The 21713-nt window shown below is 46.7% G+C and overlaps 1 protein-coding gene across 1 annotated transcript in view; it reads right to left on the reverse strand.

Moving 5' to 3' along the window:
* The window catches only part of LOC140409432 (uncharacterized), a 40945-nt gene extending 34527 nt beyond the window's left edge, over positions 1–6418 (reverse strand). Inside the window, exons 1-2 of the mRNA XM_072497866.1 lie at positions 5661–6418; positions 3847–5616 (exon numbers count right to left, since the gene is read on the reverse strand). Of these exons, the coding sequence (XP_072353967.1) occupies positions 3847–4682 (836 nt within the window). The 5' untranslated portion in view covers positions 4683–5616; positions 5661–6418. The remainder of the gene's footprint in view (positions 1–3846; positions 5617–5660) is intronic.
* Positions 6419–21713: the final 15295 nt, after the last annotated feature.

Here is a 21713-nt window from a genome sequence, read left to right on the forward strand (position 1 = left end):
ACTGACAGAACCCCCAAAAGACATAAACTAAAATGGAGACTAGAATCAAAGGCAAAAACTGACTAAACTAACAGAAAGACAACACAGCACAACACACCTTCAAAGACAATAAAAACACAGACAACACACGAAAAACTAAACACTAAAACAAAACTTACAAAGACAATACTCACAAAGACAACAAAACCCCAAAATGGCGGGGAGAAACTTTTTAGTTATACACTTTCATATCTGTCTTAAGTCATCTAATTACACCCCAATATAATCCTAATTGGTTTGGGTTAGACTCAAACACATTTGATTTGATGGCAAGCCGTCCATCTTCAATGTGCAACATCAGCTTTTCTGACCCAGCTGTTATCACCATTGTGAACAATGGTGCCTTCATGTTGCTGTGTATTCAATCCCTTGACCTTGACAATTAGCACAAGACAGTGTCAAATTATCTTGCAATTGTGCTTTTTTTAATGTCACACTGTCTTTGAAAATATGCATTTGCCAGGACAACGGACTTCAGTATAAGTGAATTATGCTGTATAAATGGGTATTAAAAACTGGGGCTCAACATTTATGCTTAAACAGCTATCTTTTACCTATACTAGTTGTATTCGAAATACCTGGCTTCTACAGTCGGCCCTTTGATAAATCGAAAAATTGAGATATATCAGAAAAGATTAAAATACATCATTAATGCGATAGGATAGGTAAAAGCGCAAAGAATCATTGCAGTTTTAAACAATAAAATGGAATTAACATTGCAACAGGCATTTCAAAATAATTATTATAATTAATAAATTAATCAAATTTGATCACATTGGTAATTAATAATAACTTCATGTAAAATTATTATACAATAAAAGTTGAACATATGATCTAGTAATAAATGGTAAAATGATTATCAAAATGGACATCCTCTGGATTATACACAAAAGCTTGTTGAAAGGGTTAATTTTCTTACAGGGACAAAAAGAGGTGTATAGCTTGGAATGATGCCATTCGCATCTTTAAACTTTTTTTTTGTCACTCAAATGGACTGGGAGTAAAAGTTGGATTGCTGCCAAATTCCCGTTATCAAATTCCTTTGAACAACCTGTTCTTTTGGCTTTTAATCAAAGATTGTTGGGTTTTTTTTTAAACCAGCTTCCACATTGTTTGAAGTTTTAATTTCCAGGCTAATTCCAAACATTTATTTTAAAATATCAAATACAATAACTTATTAAATATATAACTGAACCAATCTTGTGCTGTATCTTGATTTTCTGTAGATGAATTTGCCGATTCTGTTAAAGGAAACACAGCTAACAAGATATGTTAATTTCTTTAAATTAATAAAGCAACGTTCAGAATGACAGTTTTCTTAAGTTGACAGTTCTTGGCAACTTTTTAGCGATACATTGAGGGTTCTTTAGCTGCTTTGATGGCAGCCGTTCTCTTCTGAGTAAGTTCCCTTTTTCGTTTGGAAATTTTCTGTCCCAAGTAAACATCTTTCTGGGCAATTTGTGCTTTGTGAAAGCTAGCTTTGCGACTGTTAGTACTGAGGTGGTTCAACACCATCCGTAAATCTTTGTCATGATCATCTTTATTGATAGAGGTTATCAGAACATCATCTTCATATTGGATAATGGTGGAAGGCCGAACAGGCAGTTGCCTGAGATGATTCTGTAAAGCCATGTGGTAAACAGTTGGGCTATTATGATACTGTTGTTGATTAACTGTAAAAGCAAACCATGGTTGTAGTTGCTTAGCCAGTAGGGCTGACCAGAAGCCATACTGGGTGTGTCTTGTTGGTACGTGTTACATGGTTGACCACGAGGTGGAGATGTATTGTAGTGAACATTGTCTACTTCATTATCATCTCTTGAATCCATCCGTTGTTTTTGATAGCATTTTGCCATCCAGTGTCCTACTCTACCACAGGAAAGACATTGTGGTATTTTCTTACGTGATTTTAATGGAGCAAGGGTACATGTTTGCTCTGGCGCTGGTGGTGAAATTGTAGTTACTGCTGATATTCCTGCAGGTGCTGCAACAGCCGCCGCTGGAGCAGCAGGTAACATGGGCTGGATTTGAGCAATAGGCTGCATTTGAGCAGCTGCAGTGTTAAAAGTTGCCTGATTGTGCAAACCACGATCTATCTGAATGCATCGGTCAACTATGTCTCGGTATGTGCCAGCTGTGGCCCAAGCTGGTAAAACCAAATTCAAGGCAGCAGAAACTCCAGGTTTAACACCGGCTATAAAAGCCGTTTTTAATGGACTTAAAGTGCTTGCATCCCATGTGTCATTTTCCTGGTCGAGTGTCATCCCTGAATATTCCATCCAAGTATGTAAAAATCTTTCCTCAAAATCCTGAATATCTTCATCATTTTTTTGAAAGCAAGCTGTGATCTTAGACCAATTGGTCCTCGGGGGGCGAAATTGTAATAGCCAATTCTTGATTGTTAGCCAACCAGCTTCTAAATTCTGCAAATCGTCTCCAAGGGCAACTTCTACTTCATTTCTAAGGGTTGAACCTATACGAGTACCTAGCATGATAGTCAGAATTTGTACTCCATCAAATGGGTGGAGACTGTAAATGGCTTGTAATCTGTGAATTCCATCCCATGTGGTCTTACCACCCTTTTTAGGGTGTGGAAGACCCTTGGACCATTCGTCAATTTTAGAAGGATCAATTTGTTCATGAACCCATTGGTGGTCAAATATGTTTCTAGTGATAGTTTCACCACCTTCCTCTATTTTTTTGCTTCCAACTCTAACCCGTTTGTGTTTTAAAGGGGCTAGTCGAATTGCTTTAGTATTTTGTATTGTAGGAACACTATCTTCGTCTGATTCATCCGACAGAGAAAATGATTTATGTTTAACAATTGATCTTGGCTGTGCAATTGCCGATTGTGCCACTAGGTGAGTGGCTTGGACTGCTTTCTGAGTTTGTTCAATCTTTTGTACAGAAAGCATGTTTGTCAAAGAATTGCAATGTTCAGTCACGCTGGTTATATTTCTTTCTAAAACACATCTTTCTTTCACTAACTTGCAATTTTCAAGTTCAATTCGCTCAGTTTTTAATTGCAATTGTCGGTATTTTGACTCCACTTCAAAGACTTGATTTTGGAATTCTGTTATTTGAAAAGATAACTGTTGGAGCTCAGAGGTTTTGTTTCGCAAATCTGTTTTAATTTCATCATAATGCTCAAGTTTGGATTTTGCATCTTGCAATTCTTCAACAACTGCAATTAGTTGCTTTTTAGTGGACCTATACTCATCATCGCTTCGCTCAGTAGTTAATTGCAACTGTTGGTATTTTGACTCCACTTTAAAAACTTGGATTTGAAATTGCTGGAGTTCAGAGGTTTTGTTTTGCAAATCTGTTCTAATTTCATCATAATGCTCAAGTTTGGAATTTGCAACTTGCAAATCTGTTTCAAGTTTGGATTTTGCATCTTGCAATCCTGTTTTAATTTCATCATAATGCTCAAGTTTGGATTTTGCATCTTGCAAATCTGTTTCAAGTTTGGATTTTGCATCTTGCAATTCTGTTTTAATTTCATCATAATGCTCAAGTTTGGATTTTGCATCTTGCAATTCTGTTTTAATTTCATCATAATGCTCAAGTTTGGATTTTGCATCTTGCAATTCTGTTTCAAGTTTGGATTTTGCATCTTGCAATTCTGTTTTAATTTCATCATAATGCTCAAGTTTGGATTTTGCAACTTGCAAACCTGTTTTAATTTCATCAGAATGCTCAAGTTTGGATTTTGCATCTTGCAAATCTGTTTCAAGTTTGGATTTTGCATCTTGCAATTCTGTTTTAATTTCATCATAATGCTCAAGTTTGGATTTTGCATCTTGCAATTCTGTTTCAAGTTTGGATTTTGCATCTTGCAATTCTGTTTTAATTTCATCATAATGCTCAAGTTTGGATTTTGCAACTTGCAATTCTGTTTCAAGTTTGGATTTTGCATCTTGCAATTCTGTTTTAATTTCATCATAATGCTCAAGTTTGGATTTTGCAACTTGCAAATCTATTTTAATTTCATCATAATGCTCAAGTTTGGATTTTGCAACTTGCAAATCTGTTTTAATTTCATCAGAATGCTCAAGTTTGGATTTTGCATCTTGCAAATCTGTTTCAAGTTTGGATTTTGCATCTTGCAATTCTTCAATAACTGCAATTAGTTGCCTTTTAGTAGATCTATACTCATCATCACTTCGTTCAGTATTTAATTGCAGCTGTTGGTATTTTGACTCCATTTTAAAAACTTGATTTTGGAATTCTGACTCCACTTTAAAAACTTGATTTTGAAATTCTGCGATTTGAACATTTAACTGCTGGAGTTCAGAGGTTTTATTTTGCAAATCTGTTCTAATTTCATCATAATGCTCAAGTTTGGATTTTGCATCTTGCAAATCTTCAAGAACTGCACTTAGTTGGTCTTTAGTGGACTGAAGCTGATGATCACTTTTATTTTTAACAATGATCTCTTGCTGACTGTGTATCTGACCCATAATTACCAGGGACCATTTTACACGTTCTGCACCGTGTAATCGTGTGCATTTTCCCCATGCTCTCTTGATATTATTGAAGGACCACTGTCCTCTGGGGATATCATACTTTGATTCAATTTTTTTTGAGGTTTCACATAGGTTAAAATGTCTACGAGTGAAAGATCTACAATCCCCCAACATATCTTCAACAGAAACATCTGGTATTCCAGCACCCCCCTTGGATGTAGTGGGGAGTAATTTTCTGTCTGCTCAAGGCTCTGAATCTACACTTTGAATTGGATCAGCCATAACTTTTCTTGATCGCTGACTGCCGTTTTATTTTAGTTACTGCAGTGACTAATCTTCCAGTCATGCCTGATAGTCTGACCGACTGGCACTTGATTTATTTAACACAGTCTATAAAAAATGTTCTTTTCAAGGGTCGAAGTACTGATTGATGCGGCTTTAAGACTTTTAATGGGTGAAAAAGATATTTCTTACCCCAGTCTAGCCGTGGGTTCCGGCTGTCTTCTGGGCCTCCTCCGATTATCTCCGAAGCTTCCCGAAGGTTCCCGACCTCCTCCGATTATCTTCGAAGCTTTCCGTCGTCACCTGGGCCTCCGAAGGTCGTCCTCAGTACTCCCCCCCCCCCGACTGCCTGACTACGCCAAAATGAATTCGGTTATCAGTAGTACTTTGCGAATACTGGAACTCAGCAGAAATTTGCAGTATAAACTCCTCAGGTGCCAAAAAGAATTGTTTTATTTGTAGTCGCTTGATTACAATTTGAAAGTCATTTAAAAGGCAATTCGTAGACAATTCGAAGCTTTCAGAGAATTACAGACATTATCTTTCTTTGCTTAGGCAGACAGCTCGAAAGTAACTTTTTAAAGGTCAAAGTCTGGCAATGAAACATGAAGAGAGAGAGAAAGCTAATCTTCAGCTAAACTCAAACTCAAAGTCAAAAGTGGACTAACATCACTGACACAGACTGTTAGACTGACAACCCCCAATAGACATAAACTAAAATGGAGACTAGAATCAAAGGCAAAAAACACTAAACTAACAGAAAGACAACACAGCACAACACACCCCCAAAGACAATACACCACAGACAACACACTAAAAACTAAACCTAACCTACAAAGACAATACTCACAAAGACAACAAAACCCCAACCTAACCTAAAATGGCCGGGAGAAACTTTTTAGTTATACACTTTCATATCTGTCTTAAGTCATCTAATTACACCCCAATATAATCCTAATTGGTTTGGGTTAGACTCAAACACATTTGATTTGATGGCAAGCCGTCCATCTTCAATGTGCAACATCAGCTTTTCTGACCCAGCTGTTATCACCATTGTGAACAATGGTGCCTTCATGTTGCTGTGTATTCAATCCCTTGACCTTGACAATTAGCACAAGACAGTGTCAAATTATCTTGCAACTGTGCTTTTTTTTAATGTCACACTGTCTTTGAAAATATGCATTTGCCAGAACAACGGACTTCAGTATAAGTGAATTATGCTGTATAAATGGGTATTAAAAACTGGGGCTCAACATTTATGCTTAAACAGCTATCTTTTACCTATACTAGTTGTATTCGGAATACCTGGTTTCTACACCCAATCCCCAATGGCCCAATCCCGCTTCACCCCTGCCGTCTGGGCTGCCCTCTCCTCAAACCCAGTCACTGCCTTGAAATGTAATCAACCCCCTCCCGTCCTCTCCCTCTTTCACCGGTTATGGGTCAACTTGATCTGCTCAAAGATAACAGAGAGGATGGGGTTGAGGCATCCATGTTTTCATAACATCCTCAAGTTTCCTTCTATATTTCCAGTCTTGGCGATAACCCACTGGATTGGGTGGCGTTTCCCGAATGCACTTCATGTTGTCCAGACGGCTTCTGGGCCGGCACCATTATTAAGATCCCAGACCAAATCCCAACAGTGCCTAGGAAAGTGAACAGAAACCCCAATATTCTATTTTAATTTTGTTAGACTGTGAGGAAAGGGTACCTCACTCCAGGAGTAGTTTAATGCACAGTAGGAATATGATATATTAAAACAAACTTTTTTACTGGTCAGTATTAAAATGTCTTTAACATCACATAAAAAAATAGCTTGCAATAACCCCTTAAACAATGCTAATCAAGAAATCTTACAACACCAGGATAAAGTCCAACAGGTTTGTTTCAAATCACTAGCTTTCGGAGCACTGCTCCTTCTTCACCTGAGGAAGGAGCAGTGCTCCGAAAGCTAGTGATTTGAAACAAACCTGCTGGACTTTAACCTGGTGTTGTAAGACTTTTTACTGTGCTCACCCCAGTCCAAGTCGGCATCTCCACATCAATGCTAATCAATACAGTGACACAATAACCCTTAACTGCTATCTTTATTCCCACTCAAACAACAAAAAAAATCTCAGCTCTCAATCCACTTTCACATACAGTTAGCACTCAGGAATACCCGCTGGATAGAGATTTCTGGATACTCTACTTTAAGAAAGAGAGATATTTTCATCCTGCTTTGAAGAAAAGACCTATCCTGTCAGAACCATGTAGAATCTCTGGCTTGTTTCAGCTCACCTTCCAATCGCAGAAGTCTGACCTGCTTGGAATAAAACTGCTGATCTGTCTACAGACATATCTTCAACTGAACTGCAGTGAGGACAGGCACTTGACTTCTGCTCACATCCCAATCTGAAACTCAACTAAACTGCTTTTCTGCAAAATGCCTGGTACCTTAGCTCCTCCCATTAATGACATCATCTTACTAAGCTGATATCTGATTAACTCCACAGGGAACCCCTTTAGTCCAAACATTAGCCCGAGCTTTTACGATACCGTGATTGCACATCTGGCTCCCAAAACATTTCAAACCATGATTCTTTAAAAACACTACTGTAGCAGTTATATACAGACTAACCTAGGCTATTAACCCTTACTGCACCAAATTCATATAATACAATATATCTGAATTCCCTACATTCATCACACCATCCAGACCAGTGACCATACACATCAGGATAAGGGCTCAGAGAGGCATGTCCTTTGTGAAGCTTGTTGGTGCCCTCTACATCTAAACCCCTTCCCTCATACTCATCTGCCACCCGCTTCCCCCTTCCTGACAGCTCGTGAGCTCTCTGTGTGGAAAGGTGAAAGAGGTCTAGAGGGCCCTCCACCTGCAGAATGGAAGAACTGCATTGGGGCTGTAAGCCATCACCTTGATGTTGCCACATGTCCCTGGCATTCATTCATTGTGGTAGCTGTGAGCAGCTGAGTCTTCCAGCATTGGGTCACAATGTCTACATGGGCAGAGAGTGACCCAAGCCGGGAATCGAACCTGGACACCCTAGATACCCTGGACACTCACAGCGGTGGCAACCTGCACCCATGCAGGGTTGGTCTCCCTCTTCAGCCTACTCCTGCCATCAGCTGGGTACAGGGTGTTCTCCTGGCCTCCACCAGGTCAAGGGCAATGTCCAGGAATGATTCACTGAACGTAGGAACAGGAGGTCCATGTTCCCTTCCTGCAAACCCTATGGGTCCTGTCAGTAAGTTGATACCTTTTAAATATGGTACTGAGATATGATGGCAAGGCACATGCCATCCAGCCTGCCCTTCCGCTTGGTTCATCAGGAAGTCTCCGGCTGGTCCGGCACTGCAGGGGTTCGGTGGGGGTGGCAAAGGTGCTTTCGAAGGTGGTGGGAGTCCGGGTCGAGCCAGGCTGGGGGTTGGCTATATTCGGGGTTGCAGAAGAGCCGGGAGTGCAGGAGGCGAGAGAGGCTGATGTCTTGGCCTTTGCGTCCCTAGTAGCCCGGCGTAGGATATTGCTTATGTGGAAGGAAGCCAAACCCCCGGGCGTGGAGACCTGGATAAATGACATGGCAGGGTTTATAAAACTAGAACGGATAAAGTTTGCACTAAGGGGTTCGGCTCAAGGGTTCACCAGGCGGTGGCAACCGTTCATTGACTACCTCGCAGAATGATAAAGGAAATGGGAAGGTAACAGCAGCAACCCAAGGGGGAGGGTGGGGGGGGCCCGGGCGGGTCCTCAGGGGTGTTTTTGTATCGATATTTGTACTAGGTTATGTATATTGGATTGGATTGTTTGATTTTATTTTTGGAGAGTTATTATTTTTGATATGGCAGTTGCCATTTAGTTTATATATTATTTATTTATTTGTTAAAACGGCCACTGTTATTTATACTGTTTTATAGTTGTAAAAAGGAAAACCTTTGTATTGTTTTGTTTGGCCAAAAAATTTGAATAAAATATATATATTTTTAAAAAAGGAAGTCTCCGGCTGAATAATCAATGAGTCCAGGGTTGCACGATATCACAGGAATTTGAATCCATGTCCCAGAGTATTAACTTGGATCACAGGGTTAAAGTCCCACGATATGACCACTACACCACTTTCTCCCCTATCCTATTTGCATCCTTGAGTTAACTCAATTATCCATTGCTAGCTCCAATTACTGTTACAATACTGGAAAATTATTCTACTATCTATTTTTATCAACACTGCTGTGTTCAGTGCTCTACTGAATAGTTTTATGTTTTCTGAGCTCCTGTACACCACCTTTACCTAATCTTACACTGTTTTGGAATGAAAACATTTTGCAGTCTCGTACTGATTCATTCTCATAACTGTAACTATAAAACTCAATCCATTCTTCAGTGCTTCCTTCCTCTTCCAATCTTCAGGCGTTAAAAAAGCCAAGCTTGATAATTATTTGATGGCTTCCTCTTCCTTGTCTTTTCATTCACTCTTCACAATCAGGGCCATGCCCAGTACTATGAACCTTGGCCCTTCACTTCTATTTCCCATTTAAAAATAACCACAGCATTCATTGGCAGTCCCACTCAAAGAGGTGGCAAGGCAGTTAAAGTGGGGGAATGGAAACATTACCACATTGGTTTAGTGGGTGGTAAAGGAAGAGACTAAGGTCAGGATGGGAGAGCTTTACCCCTACTACACATGACCTCGGATGACCTCAGTCTGACAAAAAAGCCTCAATTTTTCACTCTGGTTACCGAGTGGAAATGGTGTGGATAGAGGATCAAAATGGGGATAGGCATTAATAATAATAATCTTTATTAGTGTCACACGTAGGCTTACATTACCATGCTATGATATTACTGTGAAAATCCCCTAGTCGCCACACTCCGGTGCCTGTTCGGTTACACTGAGGGAGAATTCAGAATGTCCAATTTACCGAACAAGCCCGTCTTTCGGGACTTGCGGAAGGAAACCGGAGCACCCGGAGGAAACCCTTGTAGACACTGTGAGAACGCGCAGACTCTGCACAGTCAGTGATCCAAGCTGGAAATCGAACCTGGGACCCTGGAGCTGTGAAGCAACAGTGCAAACCGACGTGCTACTGTGCTGCCCGTTACCCCCGAGTTTCCAAAGCCTTCAACTCTGTCCCCATTTTAAAGACCTTACAAAGGGTCCTTGATGATAATTGAAAAGTCGGAGTCCAATGATGTAATTCAAGACCCCGGTGGGATTTTAATTGAGGATGAACGTTGCGATGCACTGAGCCAAAGGTACCAGGGAAAGCTGTGCAGTGGACTGCATTCAGAGCCACATAATACCCAGGTCCATATTGCTGAGCCACTCCTCCCAGGCCCTTCCTTACCCAAGTTTCACTCTGCCCTCCACCTCCTCCCTGTGGTGAACCACTGTATTATATTTTACATACTGTTCTTACTTATGGTACTTACTGTTCTTACTGTTTGTTACATGTCTGGGTTTGTCCCTGCTGGCTCCGCCCCTCGGGCTCAAGTATAAAGGTAGCTAACCTCCAGCCCTGCCCTCATTCTGGGACTGGCTGCCAGCAGGTGTCTTTTAGCTGATTAAAGCCAGTTTACTCTTCCGACTCTCATCTGTCGTCATTGATGGTACATCAATTTAATCAGCTAACATTTTAAGATGGATCCATCACTCAAGCCTGATCGCCTGGAGCTGGACCCCCAAGCAGCCGACGCCACTGCCACGTGAACACTGGCTAAGCTGCTTCGAATCTTACATCGATTCCTCCGCCGCTGAGACCCACAAGCTGCAAGTTCTCAACTCTCGGGTGAGCCCGCAGGTTTTCCTTCGTATCAGAGACGCTACCTCGTTCGAGGATGCGATAACGCTGTTGAAGGGGCAGTCTGTTCAGGAAGTCAACGAGGTGTACGCTAGGCATCTCCTTGCCACGAGGTGGCAGCGCCCCGGAGAATCGCAAGCTGAATTTCTGTGCGCCTTGCGGGTACTTGGCCGGAACTGCAGTTGTAAAGCGGCATTGGCTGTCAAGCTCACTGAATTGCTGATCCGGGACGCCTATGTCGCAGGCATAAAATCTAATTACATCCGCCAGCGCCTACTAGAAGGGGGTACACTCGACCTCCAAGACACTGTACAACTCTTGGACTCGTTGGAAGTGGCCTTCCATAACATGGATGCCTACACCTCCAACCACGCGGCACCCTCGTGGATGTCGTGGGGGCCGCCATCACGCGACCCAGGGGCGCCGCAAGCCTGTGCCGCGCAGCGACCCGCCAACTCCGGAGGTCCGAAATGTTACTTCTGTGGCCAGGTTAAGTACCCCAGACAACGCTGCCCAGCGAGGAGCGTGATCTGCAACGGATACGGAAAGAAGGGCCACTTCTCTAAAGTCTGCCAGGCCTGACCTGTTTCTAAACCCAGCAGCGCTGCGTGTAGCCCGCGGGGACCGCCCCCATCTTCAACGCCACCCGCCACATGCAACCCGTGGGGGCCGCCATCTTGGAATCACCCCGCCGCCTCCCAGAACCCCTACTCACCAGATCGTACACTGGCCTCCGCTACCCTCGATCAGCCCACCCACCTTCCGAAGCTCGCCTCCATCACCCTTGACCAATCTCAACCTCATCACCTCAGTAAATCCATGATGGCTGTCCGGATCAACGGCCACGAGACGACCTGCCTCTTCGACTCCGGGAGCACGGAGAGTTTCATTCACCCAGATACGGTACGGCGCTGCTCCCTCCCAAATTTACTCGCGACCCAGAAAATCTCCTGGCTTCCGAATCACATTCCGTGGGTACTGTGTCGCAACCCTTACAGTACGGGACGTCGAGTACAAAAATGTCAAGCTCGACGTCCTCCCCCCAACTCTGCGCTGCCCTACTACTAGGTCTAGATTTCCAATGCCACCTCAAAAATCTTACCTTGGAGTTCGAAGGACCCCTGCTCCCTCTCACCCTCTCGACCCTTAAGGTTGCCCACTCCCGCTCTTTGCTAACCTCACCCCGGACTGTAAGCCCGTCGCCACTAGGAGCAGATGATAAAGTGCTCGGGACAAGGCCTTTATCAGGTCAGGGGTCCAGCGACTCCTGCGGGAAGGGATCATAGAGGCCAGTACAAGCCCCTGGAGAGCCCAAGTGGTGGTCATCAAGACTGGGGAGAAGCACCGGATGGTTATCGACTACAGTCAGACCATCAACTGGTACACGCAGCTTGATGCATACCCTCTGCCCTGCATATCTGACATGGTCAATCAGATTGCGCAGTACCGAGTCTTCTCCACTATTGACTTGAAGTCCACATACCACCAGCTCCCTATCCGCCCGGAGGACCGCCAATACACTGCCTTCGAGGCAGATGGCCGCATCTACCACTTCCTCAGGGTCCCCTTCGGCGTCACCAATGGAGTCTCGGTCCTCCAATGGGAGATGGACTGAATGGTTGACCAGTACGGGCTGCGGGCCATGTTCCCATATCTGGATAATGTCACCATCTGCAGCCATGACCAGAAGGACCATGACGCTAACCTCCACACCGCTAAGCTCCTTAACCTAACATACAATAAGGAGCCTAGATATCCTTGGCTACTTTGTGGAAAATGGTGTCCTAGGGCCCGATCCCGACCGCATCCTGGAACTTCCACTCCCCCACTGCCCCAAGGCCCTGAAGAGATGCCTGGGGTTCTTTTCCTATTATGCCCAGTGTGTCCCCAATTATGTGGACAAGGCCCGCCCACTCATTAAATCCACCATTTTTTCCCTTGACGGCTGAGGCCCGCCTGGCCTTCAACCGCCTCAAGGCAGATATTGCCAAAGCCACGATGCACGCAGTAGACGAGTCCAACCCGTTCCAAGTGGAGAGCGATGCGTCTGACTTTGCTCTGGCCGCTACCCTCAACCAGGCTTTCTTCCCCCGTACCCTCCAGGGCTCCGAAATTCTTCCGTCGAAAAAGAAGCCCAGGCCATTGTGGAAGCTGTGCGACATTGGAGGCATTACCTGGCCGGCAGGCGATTCACTCTCCTCACTGACCAACGGTCGGTTGCCTTCGTGTTTAACAATACGCAGCTGGGCAAGATCAAGAATGATAAGATCCTAAGGTGGAGGATCAAACTCTCCATCCATAATTATCTTGTATCGACCTGGGAAGCTCAATGAGCCCCCAGATGTCCTATCCGCGGTACATGTGCCAGCGCACAAGTAGACCGACTTCGGGCCCCCCAGAATGACCTCTGTCACCCGGGAGCCACCCGTTTTTTCCATTTTATCAAGGCCCGCAACCTGCCTTACTCCATCGAGGAGGTCAGGACCATGACCAGGGACTGCCAGATCTGCACGGAGTGCAAACCACACTTCTATCGGCCGGATAGAGTACACCTGGTAAAGGCCTCCCGCCCCTTTGAGCACCTCAGCATCGATTTCAAAGGGCCTCTCCCCTCCACTGACCGTAATGTGTACTTTCTCGACATCATTGATGAGTACTCACGATTCCCTTTCGCCATCCTGTGCCCTGACATGACCTCTGCCACAGTCAACAAGGCCCTGCACAGTCTCTTCACCGGGTTCCCCACCTACATCCATAGCGATCGGGGTTCCTCCTTCATGAGTGAAGAGCTGCGCCAGTTCCTGCTTAGCAAGGGCATCGCCTCAAGCAGGACTACCAGCTACAACCCTCGGGGAAATGGACAGGTAGAGAGGGAGAACGCGATGGTCTGGAAGGTCGTCCTTCTTGCCCTACGGTCTAGAAGTCTCCCTGTCTCCTGCTGGCAGGAGGTCCTTCCCTATGCGCTCCACTCCATCCGGTCGCTCCTGTGTACCGCCACCAATGTGACCCCTCATGAGAGGATGTTTGTCTTTCCCAGGAAGTCCACCTCAGGGGTTTCGCTCCCGTCTTGGCTGACGGTTCCAAGGCCCGTCCTCCTCCGGAAGCATGCGAGGAGTCACAAGTTGGATCCCCTGGTCGAACGTGTCCTTCTCCTCCATGCTAACCCCCAAATGCTTACGTGGCACACCATGACGGGCGGGAGGACACAGTCTCCCTTCGAGACTTGGCAGCCGCAGTTTCCCCAGCGACCAGCATCACTACCCCCGACTCTACACTGTCTCCCTCCATTGCTACTCACGACTCTCTCCATTGCTACTTATCCGGAAGACGACATGCTCCTGGATACGCAGACCTCAACACTTCATCCGACACCAGTGTCCTCACCACAGCCGGGACTGAGGCGATCACAGCGGAAGGTCAGAGACCCTCGATCTCTAATTCAACCCGTCCACTTCACCCCCGCCGGACTCTTTTTAAACAGGGGGTGAATGTGGTGAACCACTGTATTATATTGCACGTACTGTTCTTACTTATGGTACTTACTGTTCTTACTGTTTGTTACATGTCTGGGTTTGTCCCTGCTGGCTCCGCCCCTCGGGCTCAAGTATAAAGGTAGCTAACCTCCAGCCCTGCCCTCATTCTGGGACTGGCTGCCAGCAGGTGTCTTTTAGCTTATTAAAGCCACAGTTTACTCTTCCAACTCTCGTCTGTCGTCATTGATGGTACATCACTCCCAATCATGACTTAACTTAATGCTGGGACCATACCCTGGTAATGGCTTTGGCTCGAAGTCTGCTTGTCGACAGTGGGCACAGGAATTTTAATTAGCCTGCACCCTCAGACAAGTTTCCTGTTGTCCTGATAGAATTGCACTCCCACCTCAGGGTAAAATCAAGGTTGGACTTCCAGCACTGAAATCTCTCAACCTGGGCGGAAGAACCATTTTGGAAGCAAAGAATATTTTGAAAAAAGGCCTGAGCGAAACAGATCTCTGCAGTGACTTCAGGCCCATTGCCGTTAGAGCCTATTTGCTCTGAATTTAATTACAGAGCAGAACAGGAGTTGTTTATTACCAAACAGGGTTTTCCCCAAGGATCAACGCTGTTCTCATTTGTGGTTGCTAAGGCAGACATTATGATTCACAAAATAAGAACCCTTGGAATTTTCAAAACTGAAAGTTTATTTTTAAAACATTTGAGGAAACAAAATATTCCCATTAAGTCCAGTGTGAAGATCCAGGCCAGTTCTTGATTCTGGTCTACTCAATGAGTCTGATCTCTCCTGAACGAATTGAATTCATGTTCATGGTTGCAGACCATGGATCAGCTCTCTTTACTTTGAGTCAAGAGGTTGTGGATTAAAAACCACTTCAGGGACTTGCCCACATAATATATGGACTGACACCCCCAGCGATGCACAGTTGGAGGTGCTTTCTTTCTGATAAGACATTCAGCCGAGTCCCCATCTGCCTTCACAGATGGATGTATAAGATCCTTGGTGTTATATTGATGAAGAGCAAGGGAGTTATCCCTGGTGGTTTGCCGATGTCTATCCCTGATGAATAGTTCATATCCCACATTGTTTGTGCGACTCTGATGTGCACATACTGGTTGGTGCATGCCCTACTTTACAATAGAGACCAGCCTTCAACAGCACTTAGTTTGTTTTGAGATATGCGAAGGTTATCAAAGATGATATGTAAATGGAAGCCTTTTGTTTTCTCCATCTGCAGCCAGACGTGGCCCCTCATAACATCCCAGCGGCACTGCTCCAGAACTAGTCACGTCCCTAGCCAAGCTGTTCCAGTGCAGCTACCACACTGGCATTTAGCTGACAATGTGGAAAATTACCCAGGTACGCCCTGCCCACAAAAAGCAGGACAAATCCGATCATTGGCCTGGATTCTCCGCCCCACGACGCCGGCAACGCGAATCAGGATCAGGCAGAGAATCAGGCATCCGGCCAAAATCGAGGTTCGCACCGGGTGCCAAACGCTGGCAGCAGGATCGGGGTTCTCACCCGCACACCAGTGGGAGGATGCTTAGCGGGCCCGACACCAGAGTCTCTGAGTCCTCGAAATTCTCCGGTTCTCTGGGCCGGGAATCACATAGGCGTGGTTCATTGCAGGTATCATCATACGTGAACCTGACGTGGTGGGCCTCACAGTGGGTCAAAAGGATGACTCCTGAAGGGAGTTGTCCCCAAAGTCCACCGAGGGCCCCCCCCTTGCCCCCCCCTCCCCCCCACAGGGCACGACTCAATGAGAGTTAAGTGCTATCAATTTCCAGCTCAGCACTTCAAAATCACTCAAGCGTGAAGGGGTGTGGCTGGAATGCACTTAGCTCTCTTTGATGTGGCTGATGTTTTGGATAGAGTTGAAATGCCCATGGATTGTGCCAAAAATGGCTGGAGAATGGCCAGGTCCGGGGCCGCGTATGTGCACAGCTGATGACCTCCACCGGCCGCGCGGTAGAATTGGCGCCAGCCATGCGCGAAGCCTAACCCGCCAACCGTGACCTCACTGCCCAAGCCCTGGCCACCCCAGGCCATCCCCCACCAGTCCCCCCAGCCCTAGCAGACTCTCCCCCGGACAGCGGCACGGATCCGGGCGCTGGACACAGTCCGCAGCTGGCACGGCGGCTCAGACCACACGTGTCCTGTGCCGTCAGGAACTCGGCCCATCGGGCACGGGGCATCGCGGGTGGGCTGGCTGATGAGGCACCAACGGCCTTGCGACTGTGTACACCACACATCTCGCTGACGGCGGTTTGGAGGGGGCGGAGAATCGCAAACCAGCATCAAACCTGCGCCAGCCTCAATTCCGGGGTCTGAATCGATTCCCCGCCTGATCGCCGATTAAGATTTTGGCGTCAGGCAACGGAGAATCCTGCCCAATATATATCTGAAATTCCTACATTCATCACAGATAGATATTGTAAAGTGTTTTATCTTTCTGACCTGGTGTAGTAAAATTTATTTTTGTTTGTTCAAAAACTGTGGAATCTAGTGGCTTCTTCACTCAGCAAGTATCTTAAATCTCAAACTCTGTCTACTTTAAACAAAACATTATGTCCAGTCCCTAACTGTGTTTCACCATCAATTTGAGGTTCTGGCCAAGGATCAAAAGATATATTGGGGGGGGGGGGGCTCTCTATGATATTGAATCCACAGACAAATACTTGCTGTGGTTAAGGTTAATAAAATTTCCACAGTGAATTCTACTATACCGATTGTAAAGCAGAATGGCTTTGTTAATTGCTGAGACTTTTCTGGAGAGGGAAGATCTATCCCTGAGTGATTTGCAAGGAGTTACCATGGCTGGGTCAATCACATTAGCAGAAGAATTAAAGTCAAAGTTAAAAGCAGGAGCTAAGAAAGCAAAATAATTGACGTAATAGCACAGCCCCTGCGATTGGAAGAAGAAAAAGTTAATCCCAAAAGCAATTCAGTTAAATTAGCCAGTATTCAGTTGCAGATGAAACAATAGATAGAAAGAGATATTAAAAAAACAACAGCTTGAACTTCAACCCCAGAGAGAGAGACGTTAGCAAAAGGGGAAAAAGAAAAAGAAATGGAAATAAAAAATCGCTCAATATAAGAAGAAAGAGAAAGAGTAAAGGAGATGGAAATGTGAAGTTTCAACTTGGATCCCAGAGAGAGAAGTTAGCAAAAGAGTAAAAGATAAGGAAAGAAATTGTTTCAAAAGGAGGAAGAAATTGAACAGTATGAATTGGCTAAAGAAAACCTTAGGTTAGATAGTTTAAGAGAAGCTGTTGCAGTTGATAATAGTTTATTGTCACGAGTAGGCTCCAATGAAGTTACTGTGAAAAGCCCCTAATAGCCACATTGCGGCACCTGTTCGGAGAGGCCGGTACGGGAATTGAACCCGTGCTGCTGGCATTGTCTTGCATTACAAGCCAGCTGTTTAGTCCACTGTGTTAAACCAGCCCCAATGGTAACAACGATAGAGAATAAAAGGGATGTGAAGAGGCCAATATATTTTCATTGCCATAAGACGGACATGTAAAAGCCTATTGTTGGAAATTAAATAGTAAACTAGCGGAATTAATAGGAATGCTGAAGTAGTCTTCAGAAAAGACAGTTCCAGTAAAGGGAATGGATGTTAAAAACAGTCTCACTAGTGCAACTGAGAGAGATTTCCGCAGAGAAAGCAGCGCCAGAAAGTGAAACATGTGGGAAACCAGTGTTAGAAACCGGCGTTGTCAATGTTTATTTACAGTAGGGGCAGAGAGAACTGAAGAAGATTAAAAGGGGGTATATTGGAAGGGGAGTCACTCCATTTTTCTCCAAGGAAGGGCCGAGAAACATTGTCATCCTGAGAGATACTGGTTTAGCTCAGAGCTTATTGTTGGCAAAGGTCCGGACCTTTCTTCAGAGAGTTCATTGAATCGGAATGTATTAATATAGGCTATTGCGAGGAATGTGTATCTTACCCATTGCATTAAGTGAATTTAAATTGTGCTCTGATGAAGAAGCCTTGTGTTGGGATTGTTCCCTCGTGTTGTTACTTTTTTTTTCTCCCCCTTTTTTTTCCCCTTTGTGATTTGTGTGTGTGTGCCCATATATCATATCCTGTGTACATAACAGCAAATATACTTTGTTCAAAAACCCAATAAAAAACATTTATTTTTAAAAAACTGTAGACTTTATATTGGCTAATGATAAAGCGGGCTGTATGATTTTTCCACAACCTGCGATGGGGTGTCACAGTTCCAAAGTTGGTCCTGTAAATAAAAAACTTCTTGGTCAGTTGCGATTCTGCTGAGCAAAGTACTGATCCAAATAACAATACTGATGCATCACACTCAGTAATTGGCATTACAGAAGTGCCTGCAGAATTTTCAATTATGAATTTTCACTGGAATGGGCTGCAATTGTGGAATCATCCGGAATCAATGTCCGCGGATGTCGAATTACAAGCGCTGGCTAGTGTGTGGAGACACAGAGGGCAGCAGCAGGAAGGCAGGCAAGGGAACAGTTCACTAAAGACCATTTAAAACTAACAGAGCCGAATATTGTGGTTCGTGAGTAGCCTAGCAGGCTTGAAGTACTGGAAGAAAAACTAAAAGTCCTGAGTGAGGAAGGGATTGACGTTACTCAAAGAGGATGAAATAAGACCCGCCTGGAATGGGATCAGGAGAAGCCACAACATTTTAATATGTTACTAGGTCAAACCAAGGAATAGCTAATCCTAAAATCATAAAACAAAGCATCTCGATAAAATCCTTGAAATGGCTAAAAGCGATTTCGATCAGAAGAGAACTGAGTTGTTGGCACACAATGAATTTGGGCATCAAGGTGGCACATTGGTTAGCACTGCTGCCTCACAGCTCCAGGGTCACGGGTTCAATTCCGGCCTTGGGTGACTGTCTGTGGGGAGTTTGCATGTTCTCCCCGTGTCTGCGTGGATTTCCTCTGTGTGCTCCGGTTTCCTCCCACAGTCCAAAGATGTGTGCAGATTAGGTGGATTGGCCATGCTAAATTGCCCTTAGTGTCCAAAAAGGTGAGGTGAGGTTACTGGGTTATGGGGATAGGGTGGATGCATTGGCTTTGGTAAGGTGCTCTTTCCAAGGGCCGGTGCAGACTCGATGGGCCGAATGGCCTCGTTCTGTACTGTAAATTCTATGATATGAATCCATTTTGACATGATTGGCCTGAAAATTAGAAATGACCACATCTGGGTTTGGAAAACCATCTTAAAGAAATACACCTACCTACGAAAAGGACAACAATTGGGCGGTGGATTTAAACAAAACGTGTTTGTTGAGTTAAAGACCAGGAGTAAAAGAAAAGAAAATGCAAGTTTTGGGTTATGATAATTCTATGAAGCTTAAATCCTGTGAATCATACTTGTTACACAAATTGGCTTTAGTTTTGGTGAAATCTTTGTAATTTTATAACACCATGGCTGGGATTCTCCGACCCCATGTCGGGTCAGAGAATCCCCGGGGGACCTGAGAATTGTGCACCGCTGCCCCGACGCCGGTTTACCTATTCTCCGGCGCTGATTTGCGGATTCGCCTCTGCGCCAGTCTAAGGCTGTTGAAAGTGGCCCCCCCCCCGGCGATTCTCCGGGCCCCGGCGGGCTGAGTGGCCGCCAAGTTCGGCCGAGTCCCACCGGCTTGGGTTACTCAGGTCCCACACGGCGGGACCAGGAATGTGTGTCTAAGGGGCACATCCTAGACTGGGGTGGGGGATTCAGACCCGCGGGGGGAGGGAGGGGCCTCAACGGTGGCCTGGCCTGTGATCGGGGCCTACCGATTGGCGGGCGGGCTGGTTCCGTGCGGCCTATATTCCTCCGTGCCAGGTCACTGAAGGGCTCCGCCATAGTGCCCGGGGGCCGGCACGGAGATGGAAACCCACGCACGTGCGCGGAATCACGCCGGCCGTAGCGCACATGCGTGGATTCACACCGGCTGTAGCGCAAATGCGCGGAATCACGCCGGCTGTAGCGCGCATGCGCGGAATCACGCCGGCCGTAGCGCACATGCACAGAATCATGCCAGCCGTAGCGCACATGCGTGGATTCACACCGGCCGTAGCGCACATGCGTGGATTCACGCCGGCTGTAGCGCGCATGCGCGGAATCACGCCGGCCGTAGCGCACATGCACACAATCATGCCAGCCGTAGCGCACATGCGTGGATTCACGCTGGCCATAGCGCACATGCGTGGAATCACGCCGGCCGTAGCGCACATGCGCAGAATCATGCCAGCCGTAGCGCACATGCGTGGATTCACGCCGGCTGTAGCGCACATGCACAGAATCATGCCAGCCGTAGCGCACATGCGCGGAATCACGCCGGCCGTAGCGCACATGCACAGAATCATGCCAGCCGTAGCGCACATACGTGGAATCACGCCGGCCGTAGCGCGCATGCGCGGAATCACGCCTGCCGTAGCGCACATGCGCAGAATCATGCCAGCCGTAGCGCACATGCGTGGATTCACGCTGGCCATAGCGCACATGCGTGGATTCACGCTGGCCATAGCGCACATGCGCGGAATCACGCTGGCCGTAGCGCGCATGCGCGGAATCACGCCAGCCGTAGCGTGCATGCGCGGAATCACGCCGGCCGTAGCGCACATGCGTGGAATCATGCCGGCCGTAGCGCACATGCGCAGAATCATGGCAGCCGTAGCGCACATGCGTGGATTCACACCGGCTGTAGCGCGCATGCGCGGATTCACGCCGGCGGTAGCGTGCACGCGCAGAATCACGGCAGCCATAGCGCACATGCGTGGATTCACGCCGGCTGTAGCGCGCATGCGCGGAATCACGCCGGCCTTAGCGCACATGCGTGGAATCATGCCGGCCGTAGCGCACATGCGCAGAATCACGCCGGCCTTAGCGCACATGCGCGGATTCACGCCGGCTGTAGCGTGCATGCGCAGAATCATGCAGGCCGTAGCGCGCATGCGCGGGATCATGCCGACCGTAGCGCGCACGCGCAGAATCATGCCAGCCGTAGCGCGCATGCACGGAATCACGCTGGCCATAGCGCACATGTGCGGAATCACGCCGGCCGTAGCGCACATGCGTGGATTCACGCCGGCTGTAGCGCACATGCGCGGAATTACGCCTGCCGTAGCGCACATGCGCAGAATCATGCCAGCCGTAGCGCACATGCGTGGATTCACGCCGGCTGTAGCGCACATGCGTGGATTCATGCCGGCTGTAGCGCACATGCGCGGAATCACGCTGGCCATAGCGCACATGTGCGGAATCACACCGGCCGTAGCGCACATGCGTGGAATCATGCCGGCCTTAGTGCACATGCGTGGAATCACGCCGGCCATAGCGCACATGCGCAGAATCACGTCGGCCTTAGCGCACATGCGTGGAATCACGCCGGCTGTAGCGCACATGCGCGGAATCACGCCGGCCTTAGCGCACATGCGCGGATTCACGCCGGCTGTAGCGTGCATGCGCAGAATCATGCCGGCCTTAGCGCACATGCGTGGAATCACGCCGGCCGTAGCGCACATGCGCAGAATCACGCCGGCCTTAGCGCACATGCGTGGAATCACGCCGGCCGTAGCGCACATGCGTGGAATCACGCCGGCTGTAGCGCACATGCGCGGAATCACGCCGGCCTTAGCGCA

The sequence above is a fragment of the Scyliorhinus torazame genome, chromosome 3 (genome assembly GCF_047496885.1).
Source record: "Scyliorhinus torazame isolate Kashiwa2021f chromosome 3, sScyTor2.1, whole genome shotgun sequence".
NCBI lineage: Eukaryota > Metazoa > Chordata > Chondrichthyes > Carcharhiniformes > Scyliorhinidae > Scyliorhinus > Scyliorhinus torazame.